Source organism: Cornus florida, unplaced genomic scaffold (assembly GCF_030987335.1).
Source record: "Cornus florida cultivar Cherokee Brave unplaced genomic scaffold, ASM3098733v1 CherokeeBrave_3.0.0_Hap2_Chr01, whole genome shotgun sequence".
Classification (NCBI taxonomy): Eukaryota; Viridiplantae; Streptophyta; class Magnoliopsida; order Cornales; family Cornaceae; genus Cornus; species Cornus florida.
In genome coordinates, this window is record NW_026775571.1 from 103,592,404 (window position 1) to 103,606,382 (window position 13,979).

The following is a 13,979-nucleotide window of genomic DNA, read 5'->3' on the forward strand; positions in this document are numbered from 1 at the left end:
TAATTGATTTTTATTTCAGGGGTCCCAATTGATTTGTTGGCACATATCTGTGCGTACATAAGGAGATAGAGCTGGAAAAGGAAAATAAATAAATAAAAAAAAGGGAAGAATACCAAAATAGGGAGAAAAAAAAAAAAAATTAAAGGTTAGGGAAATAAGATTTAGTTTGTGGTGCAAAAATTAAAGTTGTTCAATTTGATCGAATCCTACACAACTACAATTTGAAATTTTCAATTTGAAAAAAGTTTTGAGAATTGAGTGATTTGGATCTATTTTTGAAGTGGGGTTATACTAACCCTAATAACCTATTATATGATTTGTTATTCCTTGTAATTTTGTTTGAGTAACATATTCTGTATACATATTTTAATTTTAATTTTATTGTTTTAAAGTGAGTTTATTTTGCATTTTAATTTTATTTTAATTTCAAAAAAAATGTAAAGTTAAATTATATAATAATATACTTTGTATAATATATTGTATAAAACATAACGTATAGAGTGGTATATTGTATATGGGTAAAACAAAAGTAAATTTTTTTTTCTAAACTTGCTAACTTGACATTGATTTGGTGATGACAAAGCTATACTAGGGAGTTGGCGTTAATTACCACTATTAGATGTTTAGTGTTGTATTGTTAAATCAAATCCAGAATGCATTGCATAAGGTAATGATTTGTGACTAACGAGTTCTCTCTTTAAAGAAACAAAATCGGGAAGAACAGAACAGTGAAGACGGTTTTTTTCCAAGAATGAGAGGTGAACGATTTTTTTCACAATACAGAAGTAGAAAATGTATTTTAATTTAAATAAAAAGGTAAAGTTAAATTGTATAATAATAATCTATTATACATATAAAGTATAACGTATAAGGTGGTATTCGTGTATATGGTAAAACAAAGTATAGATAAATAAATTTCTTAACTTGCTAGTCTGGCGATGACAAGGCTATGTTGGAAAGGTAGCCTAAGTCACCACCATTAAAAGTAATTGGAGAGGATTTTTTTCCAGATATATATATATATATATATATATATATATATATATATATTGAAGCTATGTATAATAAACTATGGAGAGAATCAAAATATATGTAAATAATTCTTACGTGTTGGTATGAAATTATTATGTTTGTATCTCTTTTGTATAATTGGGACTTAGTATTATGGATGATTTGTAAAAAAAAATTGAAGGCATCTATAAATGAAATTATACATAATTTCATATCAACACGTAATTAGTAATTGTTTTGATGAAATTCAACATTTGACGTATGTAATGACTATGGTAGAGGAAGATAAAAAAGAGGAGAAAGTGACGTGAGTGCAAAAATATGACATTTATTTACCATTTGTGATACAAACTTGAATATTTTTTCGTGAAGTCTAGCATTGCTCATATTATATTAAGGACAATACTTGGGTATCCCCATTGATGATAAATTTTATCTTTGCAGCTAACGTGGCCCAATATAATTTAGACATCAATTAAAGGATTGGGAATTTAAGAGAGATCCAAAAGTAGATCTAACTGTGACTAACAATAGATATACTAGAAAAACTAACTCTGACTAGAAATAAATTTACAAAAAAAACTTTTATTGAAATATAGATTAATATCAAAAATAAATTTAATAAATTTTCAATTTCAAACGAAGGTTAAGTATAGAAATAATTGTGATTCTTTTGAAAGAAAAAAAAAAAGATTCGATTTAACAACAAAAAAATAGTAATGATTATTTTTAAAATTTTAAATATTTATCTAAATTGTATTGGGCCACATCAATTGAAAGATGTGCCAGGACCCAATTATTTTCCTTATATTAAAGTTGTATATGTGTTATTTGTGCACACACTAGATCGTTACTCCCTCTCCCTCTCTGTGCGTATATATATCTGTCAGCCTCTTCCGTCTGCTCCACTCCAGCTTTCTTTGCCTTCCGATCGCTGGTTCTCTAATCTTTGTATGTATTGTTTAAACTCATAGATGATTCTTGAACGAGGAATTCAAATCCTCCGTGAATATAATATTTTCCTAACTAGAATGTCCTAAGGGAAACATTTCATTATTGGTTATAGTTCCTTTTACTCTTCAATTCAATTATTGTACTTTTTTATACTTAGCTTTTGAAATTTATCAATTTTTGAGCACAAAAGAATGTTTAGACAATTAATATTTAAACTCTGTGCGACCTCATCTTACAGGACTCAAAAGTCTGTCTTTAACTTTTTATTTATTTAATTATACAAAAAGACCTTGATATACTAACCGACCGCATAGTCCCAATTTCATGTAGGTTTGGTGAGTTTTGTGGAATTAAATAGCATTTTTCTTAATGCAATCCTTCAAACTGCTACATTGTTAATTTACAGGAACCTAGCTAACAGACTTATTACAGGTGGAATATATTAGTCATTTAAATAAAAACTCTTCAAAACAACTTTTAAAAAAAAAAACACTAAAAAAATAACCTAACATACAAATTATTATTTTTCATTCTGAATGTTAAAAGTTCGAATTCTCTTAGAATCACTTTCGAAATTTTTTATCAATGATTATGCCGTACAAGCTTTTTTTTCAAGGTGACGCAATTCATGGTTTGTTGAGTTGCCAAGAGAGTGGACCAAGCAACCATCAAAACAAAAGAGAAAGTCCCCAATCAATCATTCTAGGATGCAAATTGATTATACTCCCACTGGATATTATTTAATTTAATGCCAAGCTTCAAGACCTCTCATAGCGTGGGAAAAGAAAAAAATAATATATCTCATAACCTCCAAGGGAATAGGACAAGACAACCAAAAAATGAATAAAAATAAGGGTGCCAAACACTTCAAATCCACTTCCTTCTAGGCCTTTGAACTTTTCTTTTCCTCTATATATACTCCTCTGTGTTTTCCATCTTCTCACACCAACTTCCTCTTCTATTTGGATCTACTTTCTTTCCCTTTGATTGGCTTTCTTTCTTTTCTTTCCATCAATGGCTTGTGGGCTTAATGTGTTATGGTGGTTTATGTTAATCATAACCTTAATGGTTGCCAACTTGAGCCCATTGGCTAGTGGTGCACCACAAGTCCCATGTTACTTCATTTTTGGAGATTCATTGGCCGATAATGGCAACATCAAAGCCCTCCTTACTCTGGCTAATGTTAATTTCCCGCCCTGTGGGATTGATTTCCCTGATGGTCCCACAGGCAGATTCACCAATGGCCGAACTAGACATCATTGGTCTGTTTTTCTTTCATAAAATAGATGCCATTAAATTCCATTTTTTATTTATTCATTTGCCTATGGTTATTTTATTTATTTATTTAAATTTATTGCTTCTTTTTTTCCCTCCCCCTCCCCCTCCCCCTTTTTTTGAGGGCCTCCTATATGAGGATTGCCCACTCGTCCATTGAACATTTGAGTGCTGAGAGTGCCCTCATCATAACACTATTCTTTCTTTTATCTTCGTTATCATCTCGTTTTGATATTAACTATTATTCCAAAACATATTGGGTAGGAGGATGATTTTGAAGCCTCTTCGAATTGAATACAACAAAATCTCTTAATCAATACTGAGAAACCTAAAGTCAACTTGGTTTTTTTGTGCAGAATTAAATATATTTCTAACTTGTTAGAAATGACCAATCTTAATTATCACTTGTTTTTTACAATCATTTTCTAATCACAAATAATAATAATAATAATTAATAAATGGTAAATAATAAGGTAGATATATAGCCTTTTTATATAAAATTTATTTATCAAATAGTACTGGTACAATTGCATTCTGCATACAAGGGAAATTCAGCAATGCATTCTTTCTTTTAATCCTTTTAAAAGCCCTGGTCCTGATGGCTTTAACTCTTGTTTTTTTACCCATGCTTGGCCTATCATTGGCCAAGAAATCACTACTGCAATCAAGGATTTTTTTGTCTCAGGGAGAATACTTACTGAAATTAACTCCTCCTATATTGCCCTTGTACCCAAAGTCCCTAATCCCACAACTGTCAATGACTATAGGCCCATTTCATGTTGCAATTTAATTTATAAATGCATTTCCAAACTTAATGCTAACAAGCTAAGCTTGGTCCTACCCTCACTCATAAGTCCCACACAAACTGCATTTGTTAAACATAGACACATCACTGATAACATACTTCTTGCTCATGAACTACTGAATGGATACCATAAATCATCCCACCCCCTCTCTTATGTCCTCAAAATCGATCTTAGGAAAGCCTTTGATACCATTCATTGGCAATTTTTGCTTGATGTGTTGCAATTGTTTGATTTTCCACATCAATTCACACATTGGATTGCTCAATGTATCTCCACTCCTTCCTACTCCATTTCAATAAATGGCCAGCTTTGTGGATACTTTAAGGGAAAAAGAGGAGTAAGACAAGGTGACCCTATTTCTCCTCAGCTTTTTGTTCTTGCCATGGAAATCCTTTCTCTATCTATCAACAAGGCCATCTCCCAAAATTCCAATTTCAAGTATCACTAAAGATGTAGTAAGCTCTCCATCTCTCACTTGGCATTTGCAGATGACATCATGTTATTCTCTTATGGTGACACATCCTCTGTTGAAGTTCTTCACTCAGCACTAAACAACTTCCTTTCAATCTCTGGACTGTCCATTAATTGCTCCAAAAGCCAAGCCTTCTTTGCAGGAGTTGATAATCACACAAAGAACAGCATTGCCTCATTACTTCAGTTTGAGATTGGTTGCCTACCAATCACATACCTTGGTTTGCCTTTGTCTTCATCAGCAATCAATGCCAATGACTGCCAAACACTTGTCTAGAGATTTACAGCTAGAATCAGCCAATGGACCTCAAGATTTCTCTCTTATGCGGGAAGGGCCTTGTTAATTAAATCCATACTTTTCTCTATTCAAGCTTATTGGACACAAGCTTTTATTTTACTTATGAAAGTTATTGATCAGATTAATCAAATCTTGAAAAGCTTCTTTTGGTCTGGAACTGATCTCAAGAAAACTGGAGCCAAGGTTGCTTGGACAACCATTTGCAGACCTAAAGCTTTTGGTGGTCTTGGATTTCCCTGCCTTGAGCTCACCAATAGAGTGTCAAGCCTCAAACACCTATGGAGATTGTGCTCAAGAAAATAAAGCCTTTGGGTGGCATGGACTTACAAATACCTCATCAAAACCAAATCCATTTGGACAGTCAAGGCTACATCTACCAGTTCAAGATTCTGGAGAAGATTGCTCAAACTGAAAAGCATGGCAAGAGGGCTTGTTAAACACAGAGTGATGGATGGGAATACCACAAGCTTATGGAATTATTATTGGTTGCCAAATGGTCCCATTACACAACAGTTTGGCATCACTGATGTGGAAATTCTTCAACTGGATCCTCAAATCACAGTTGATAGCCTAATTTCCAACTATCAGTGGTCAATCCCAAACACACTTCACCACCTGCCTTTCTTCATGAGCCAAGAATTCACCTCTCAACTTCAAGCTATCCCCTTACCATCCAATAACCATGATCAAGTTGAATGGCTTCCATGTGTAACAAATAACTTCTCCTACAGACTCACCATGGAGTATTACACTACCCCTTCTCTGGTCTTTGCTTGGGATCACCTCATTTGGTTCAAACATCACATCCCAAAGCATGGATTTATTGCATGGCTTACACTTAAAGAGAAACTTGCAACACTGGACACTAAACCAATGCTAAATAAGCAATATCCCAATGCTTGCTACTTATACCTTTCAGCTGAGGAGTCAGTGGACCACATTTTCTTCAAATGCCAATATAGTGGTATCATTTGGAATTTCATTCAGCATGCTGTAGGTTTTTACATCAACCCTACTAACTGGAGAAACCTAATTGCATGGTGCTTAACAACTTGGAGACAGAACCACTTCATTACACACAAGTTGCTTCTCTCATGTGCCATTTACTTCATATGGCAGGAAAGATATACAAGAGCCTTCAAGAACAAATCATCTCCGCCCCACCATATCATCCAGTGCATCAAGGACTGTATAAGAGCAAGGTTTACATCTCTGAAATTAAAATCTAGTGCAGATTTGAGGAAGATTGGCTCCCCTGAAGCACTCCAGCAGCTTTTCATTCAAGGATGCTCTTATGCCAGTGGACAATCATGGTTCCTAAGACAGTAGCTGCAGCATTACTGCTCCAGCATACAACACTACTGCTAGAATTTATGAAGTGAATTATAGCCTTTTGGGATTACTAAATAGAATCACTTGGTGATAGGATGCTGTATTGGTTGTTGTGTGTTGTTTTACTAATTCTTTCAGTTTCTGGTTTAGATTGCTTTTCTTTGCTTCTCTAGGTGACAACATTTGTTGTCCCTAGCCTGGCTTGTATTGTCCTACTTGGACTCATGTAAATTCTTCTTCTTATTTATTGAAGCTTACCTTTTACCTAAAAAAAATATATATATTTTTCCCTTTTGGTAGGTAAGTCACTAAAACAACCATACAACTCAGGCTCAACAAAAGCTCCATAACTCATGTTCAAAATTTTGACTTCGGATAAAAAATAGGACTGATCTAGGTTAGCCTGGGGTGGGTTACATAAAATTTCTAATAGTATAATGTGTGTGTGTATATATATATATATATATATATATATAAAAGATATTATAATAAATTTTTCAATAAAATTCACCAAAGGAAGAAGTCAACATCAAGACTTCAAATGCCACAATTCCACGCGGGTGACGCGGTTTACTAAGGCCAAAGTATGACAAGCTAAACTACTCCTATTATTCTTTTATCTAATTTGAAGTCAAACACAATAGATTAAGTTACTCTTAGGCCTAGTTTGGTGGATAGAATGGGGTGGAATGTCATTCTACTTTCTCATTCATTTCTCTTGTTTGGTGTGCCACTTCATTCCAGTTTTTAGATGGAATGACCATTCCTCTTTTGGACTTGTGGAATGGTCATTCCATTCCCACTAAATTAAAATAATAAAATGCAAAGATCAAAAAAAACCTATACGCATTCTTTTTTACAGATCTAGCAGACTCTCTCTCCATCTCTCCTCTCTCATTACGCGATTGTACACCCTCTCTCTCTCTCCTTTTTCTCTCTTCACACTTCACTGTATACCATAAAATATATATATATATATATATATATATATATATATATATATATATATATCCCTCTCTGATTCAAAGGATGCAATTGTTGAAGATTTTGTTATTAAAACTTTCAAAGAACGTCACCGGAGAAGATGATCAGAAAATTCGTCAGGCGAGTGAGATCTAAGGCTGTTCTCCGGTGGCAACGCCTCCCGTCTGTTCGATCACCTTCCAATTCGTCTTTATCTCGGGAATCTAGTTGAGAAATTCCCTGATATGGAGCACTTTCTAGACGACGATGATGTTGGCAATGTTGAGATTGATGGTAATGTTGGAGAGAGTTTAGGGCTAAAGATCAATTGAACAAGAGGAAGACAATCCATAACCACTCTTTCCTAGTTTCATGTTTGGTAAGATGCCTCTAACGATTAGGCAAAGAAGCAAGACAAACTGGAGCCCTAATTTGCCAAGTTTTCAACCTCATCCTTCCTTTTCAATTCTTTTTTCTCGTCTATTTTCTATCTCTATCTTATCTATTTTCTTTATTTTTATAGATGTTAATTTTTTTAGTTTTTTTTTTTACTAATAATAAAATATAATTTAAAGAAACAATATAAATTCATTATATTCTAACTTTCTTACCAAATAGTGGAATAAGAATTGAGCATTCCATTTTTACACATTCCATGTTTGCAACCAAACGGTAGAATAAGAATCATCATTCTCATTCCACTCCATCCTCATTCCATTCTCACATCCATTCTCATTCCATTCCAATTCATTCCACTACACCAAACTAGCCCTTAGGGCTTAAGATGTCACAAGGTTTATATTTATTTTGCAAATAAATTTTGTAAAATTCTTTATTCCATTTGACATTTGCTTTCCGTGTGAAGATATTCAACATGGTTCTCTATCTTAATAACAACATTTCAAATAATGATAAGAGTTATCATGGATTCATTTGGTTTTCAATTGAATGGGGGCCTTTATCATTTTTTTCTTCTATATATATTTGAAAAATCACCAAATGAAGAAGTCTTGGGATAAATTAAGATTAGAAATATAAACTGAAAAAGAAAAAAAAGAAAAGAAAAAAAAAAAGAAGAATAGTTGTTCAAATTTAGTTTGGGTTGAAGTTTTTCAACTAAGTCTCGCCCTTATTGTAAAAATAGTTATTTGAGTCTATGAAAAATCGAGTTGAGCTTTTTGAGTACCGTTTAATCCACCTAAGTTGCCCTCTACTCCTATTAACAAACACCGTTGTATAACAGTGCCAAAATCAGCTTACTAATGACCCTCATATAAACATGCACATTATTATAATAAAAAGTAGGAAAAATTCCCACCAAGTCCTACTTTTCTCATTCAAAAACAAATAAGTCCAAAACTTTTTCTTTAGGACTAATAAATCTTACTTTTCTATCCCAACAACATCTACTTTTTGTTGGAATTTAGGTGGTATCTATTTTATTTTTATGTAAATAGTAAAATTAATTCATATAGATGCTAAAGCTTCCTGCTAGCTTGTAGCTAATATTGCTTGCCAAATAAATCATCATGCTGATTGAACACTTGGCTTTGCAGCTGAACTTCTAGGGTTCACCGATCCCATTCTACCCTTTGCAAATGCAACAGGCACGAATATCCTCAGAGGCGTCAACTATGCATTCGGCGGAGGTGGAATTCGTGATGAGACTGGAAACAAGGTGGTAATGAGCTAGTTGTGTGTGCATGCACTTGTGTAACTTCTTTAGATAATTGTCTTTTATAATTTTCCAATTGAAAACTGTTTTCTAAAAATTAACTAAACCAAACCAAACATCCCATAATCACTACAGACCTTAGAATCCAAGCCATACGAATTGAGCCTATATGTGCATGCTAGAATCTCCTTTAAAAATAATACCATGCCAATTCCAATCAATTAATATATTGGTACAAGTCTGCTATATATTGTTGCATATTTCCACTTCAATTGTGTGTGTGTGTGTGTGTAATCTCTCTTAGCACCTTATTACAGGTTGGTCGGTTGATCAGCATGAATGGGCAGTTAGCAAATCATCAAGTGACATTGTCACGCATTGCTACTTTACGAAGAAGCACAGTTGATGAAGCTAAAGAATACGTAGGCAACTGCATATATAGTGTTGGAATGGGTAGTAACGATTACATCGACAACTACTTGATGCCACAAATCTACCCAACAAGCACCCTTTTTACACCCGATCAGTATGCAGCAGCCCTTATCAAACCGTACGAACGGCAACTAAGGGTCAGTACTGTTACAATTGTTATATATATATATATATATACACAGAGTCATACACACATATATAGTGTTGGAAATAGTGGCCTAGTTACACACACAACACTATACTATTTGGAAGAGAATAGAAATGGAGGAAAATATTTTTTATTTCACTTGATCTATTATTTGACTAGAGTACATGAATATATAGGCCTCACATATGTATGTGTAACCATTACATTTAAATGTCTATAACTCTCCTATCTCCCACTAACATAATCTTCAATATGCATAATTCCCACTAACATAGTATTTGTTAGGCTTAACTCTCATGACTCTTTATTTTGAATAACCTTAACTCACACTAAGACAATTTACTACCCACTAACATGCTAAATTAATACATGCATCATGGATACAAAAATACTTGAAAATACTAAATACTAAAATCAAGTTTATTTTCAACACCCCCCTTTAAACTTGATTTTGTAACTTGAAAAACCTTCTTATTAATCTTGGGGGCTTGATCAAAAGTTCGATAGTTGATCTTCAATTCCACCTCCTTCAATAGCTTCAATCTTCTTGGCCATTTCCATTGATGTGTAGGGCTTGTGAAACTTCTTCAAATGCTTGTTTGATGTCTTCACATAATCATATATCATCCTCTTTATACAAGCACACCATCGATCTTTTTTCTTCTTAAATTTTTTATGGATCTTAAACTTCACATATACTTCTTCTTTAGAGTCAAAAAATAATTCCATATTCACCCAACCTGTATCAATTACAAAATTCTCCAAACTATTTTTAAAAAAATAATATGAGAATTTCTTATCATCCTGGGCTTCAATCTCATACTTCTTTGGAACAACTTTCTTTAAGAGAAGTTCATCATTCTCCACAAAATAAGCATTATTTGATGAAGAAATAATAATTTCATCAAATAAGTCAAATATAACTTCTTTCAAGGTGAAATTTGTAACCATACCTGAAGATGTTAATTCACCAACTTGAACTTTTGCCTCTTCTTTAGCACTTCCTTCTTCTAAATCTTCTATTTTCACTTCATCCTCCTTCACTTTTTCAATCTCTTCTTTAACACCTTTTCTTACCTCTTCCTTATTCACCATTTCAAATTCTCCTTCAACTTTTGAATCTCCAAAATCTTCAACTTCTTTTGCATGATACACCTCTTCATTCTCCACAACTTTGTCTTCAAGACTTTCATAATCATCTTTCGTAAACTCATCATTCTCAAAGCATTGTACCCAATACTCCATGGGTAGTGATTCACCTCTATGATTAGAAATGATGGTCTCGAGCATCTTCCAAATATAACTTGGAGTTTTGGACTCTCCAAAATACTCCCAAATTTCTTGATGTATTGCATTTTGCAACACTACCAATGCCTTATCTTCTTTCTTTTCATGAAGCTTGTTAGACATGTCATTCTTTGGCTCTTCTCCAACAACATCCCACAAATCGCATGCTTTGAGGTATGAAGTCATGATGATTCTCATTCTCTTGTAATTAGAGAACATCATCTTTTCACTAAGAAAATACATTTTCTCCCCTTCATCATCATCAAGGAGAAACATGTTTTTCTCAAATGTTGAACCTTCTAGGATCAACTTCGTCTGGCCTTCAGGATCGTCTAGGCTCTGAACATGAAATCTGGCTTTGAACATGAAATCTGGCTCTGATACCACTTTGTTGGAAATAGTGGCCTAGTTACACACACAACACTATACTATTTGGAAGAGAATAGAAATGGAGGAAAATACTTTTTATTTCACTTGATCTATTATTTGACTAAAGTACATGAATATATAGGCCTCACATATATATGTGTAACCATTACATTTAAATGTCTATAACTCTCCTATCTCCCACTAACATAATCTTCAATATGCATAACTCCCACTAACATAGTATTTGTTAGGCTTAACTCTCATGACTCTTTATTTTACATAACCTTAACTCCCACTAAGACAATTTACTACCCACTAACATGCTAAATTAACACATGCATCATGGATACAAAAATACTTGAAAATACTAAATACTAAAATCAAGTTTATTTTCAACATATAGTTATATGACTTAATTGCAATTAGTACTTGCACTAGCTAGTGTCTTAATACTAATAATATTATTAATTGTTTATAATTTGGATGCATGGTAGACTTTGTACACAGCCGGAGCTAGAAAGGTTGCATTGTTCGAAGGTGGTCTAATAGGTTGCACTCCAGCAGAGATAGCCACATTTGGAACGAATGGATCTGCGTGTGCTGATTTTATTAACACCTACGTCACTCTTTTCAACACAAGACTCAAGACGCTTGTTGATAGGCTCGACTATGATATAACTGATGCCAAATTTATCTACATCAACACCACTCACATTGACTCAGGGGAACCTTCGACTACCGGTAAGTTATCAACTGCAACTTTTAACAGAAATTATACCTATATAATTTGTTTCCACTTTTTGATGTTGTTGTTAATATACATCCATTACAATATTATAATTAAATATATAATAATTTAAAAAACCAATCATTAATTAAAAAATTTGTTAGGTGTGATATGAACATATTTACATATTATTCCCTCTCCCACACACATATATTTCAAATTTCAATGTGTAATATTATTGATGTCATTTGTTCACATGTATGTAATTTCAGGTATTACAATATTAAACGCACCTTGCTGCAGTGTATCCGCAACAGGACTATGTATCCCTAACAGCATTCCATGCACTAACAGATCAATTTATGCTTTTTGGGATGCATTCCATCCTACTGAGATTCTGAATAAGTTTGAAGCCGCACGAGCGTACAGTGCTGCCACTTCCATGGCCACCTTGTTGGGATTTATATGCCCTGACATAGCAAATTTCTGTTTGGATTAAAGTGACATATGTTCCTGACGTTTCTGAAATATTTATATTTTATACAATTGGTGAATTCAATGTATTATATTTCGATTCATTATAAAATTGATAGTGTCCATTTGATTACAAGAAATATTTATATATATGTATATGATGGCAATTAATGCATGATATATAAATAGTAATCATAAATGGTTCATAGTCGGTAATTATGGATGGACTCATAATTAATTAAGATTTGAACTGAATCCGCGTTAAGTTGAGATATATTGCGAGAGCCGTCATATGCAATTGCTCCCTATCACCGTCATGGCATTTGACTCTTAAGTATGAGAAAATTATAAACTCTTTTATTAATTAATAATTACTTTGATTTGTTCGGCGGATTTTTCGGGATCCTTAGACCGACACTTTGGGTAGTTATGTAATTAATAGTTAGAGAGTTATATTTTCAATATTTGTATCATTGTTACTTGTATTTATTTTGTATTGATTATGGTTGATCACAAAGTAAATTTGAAGGCCTTCGTATGTTTTTAGACAAAATGATTTATTATATATTTATTTATTTAAATTATTACTTTTTGTCAAACAAATGTTTTATTGTGATCGAGCCAGAAATAATCAATGGTACCGAAATAAATATATTAATTAAGTAGTCGGATTGATGGCTTTATTTATCCGATAACTAATTAAGAATAGAGTGGTTAAAGTGCAATATTGACTTAGAGGTTATTTATTATTTAATTGGAGTTCAATTAATTTCTTTTAGTGGAGTAGAAATTAATTTATGAATTAATTGAATTGGGTCCATGGACCGGGCCAATTATTAATTCATTGTAGCCAATAAAATAATAGGCCCAATGGATTCTCACTCATAACCCAATTTGATATTGGAATCATATTAGATTTGAGACATATGAATTAGAGATTGAGAAGGATTTGTTGTTTCCTTTTCTTTATTTTTATGTTGCCTATAAATATACATGGTTTATGTATATTTTGGGGGTGATTTTTGGAAAGAAGGAAAAAGGAATAAATTTTCTCTCCCTAGAAAATTAGGGTTAGTGTTCTCATCTAATGGAGGCTCCCACAAGCCTAGTTTTCCAAGGTCATTCATGGAGGCTTATGAGTGATTCCTAAAGGTAAGACCATTACCAAGAAGATGGAGATCCATGGAAAAGGTGTCTAGCAAAAGGGATCTACAATAAGTGAAAACATTCACTTTAGAAGAGAGATCTAAGGTTTACTCAAACCTTGATGTAAGTATTCAATCTTTTAATTGAATGATACATCATGTTTTATTTTTACATAAAACTTGTCTCTATGTGATGAATCAAGATCTATGAATTTAAATCCCTTGAAAAGTTTTTAAAATATTACACGTTTCCCAACAGTGGTATCAGAACATGGTTTGATTCATTACTAGAGATCATGTTTTTATGAAATTCATCATCATGGATCCAAATTATATATATATATTGATGTATGATTTAATATATTGATACATGATGATGTATGTATAATTGTGAATGGATGATGATGTGTGTTTGGGCCATGGATTAAGTTTATAGGTTTATTTAATGTAATTTTATCTTCGGATGACTGTAATTAAGGCTTTGATTTAGCCGTTTGAAAGTTCAATGATGTAATTTAATTTTTTTCATTGTATTTCAAATTTTAAATATTTTTAAAGTCATGTAATATTCATCAAAGGATGCTATGAAGCTTCAAGAGGGTCCGAAAGGGT

At 32.9% G+C, this 13,979-nt stretch overlaps 1 protein-coding gene across 1 annotated transcript in view; it reads left to right on the forward strand.

Moving 5' to 3' along the window:
* The first annotated feature begins 7,355 nt into the window (after nt 1–7,355).
* Nucleotides 7,356–13,979, forward strand: part of LOC132279456 (GDSL esterase/lipase At5g45670-like) — a 38,965-nt gene continuing 32,341 nt past the window's right edge. The window contains exons 1-4 of the mRNA XM_059781441.1: nt 7,356–7,404; nt 8,667–8,791; nt 9,103–9,354; nt 11,516–11,762. Of these exons, the coding sequence (XP_059637424.1) occupies nt 7,356–7,404; nt 8,667–8,791; nt 9,103–9,354; nt 11,516–11,762 (673 nt within the window). The remainder of the gene's footprint in view (nt 7,405–8,666; nt 8,792–9,102; nt 9,355–11,515; nt 11,763–13,979) is intronic.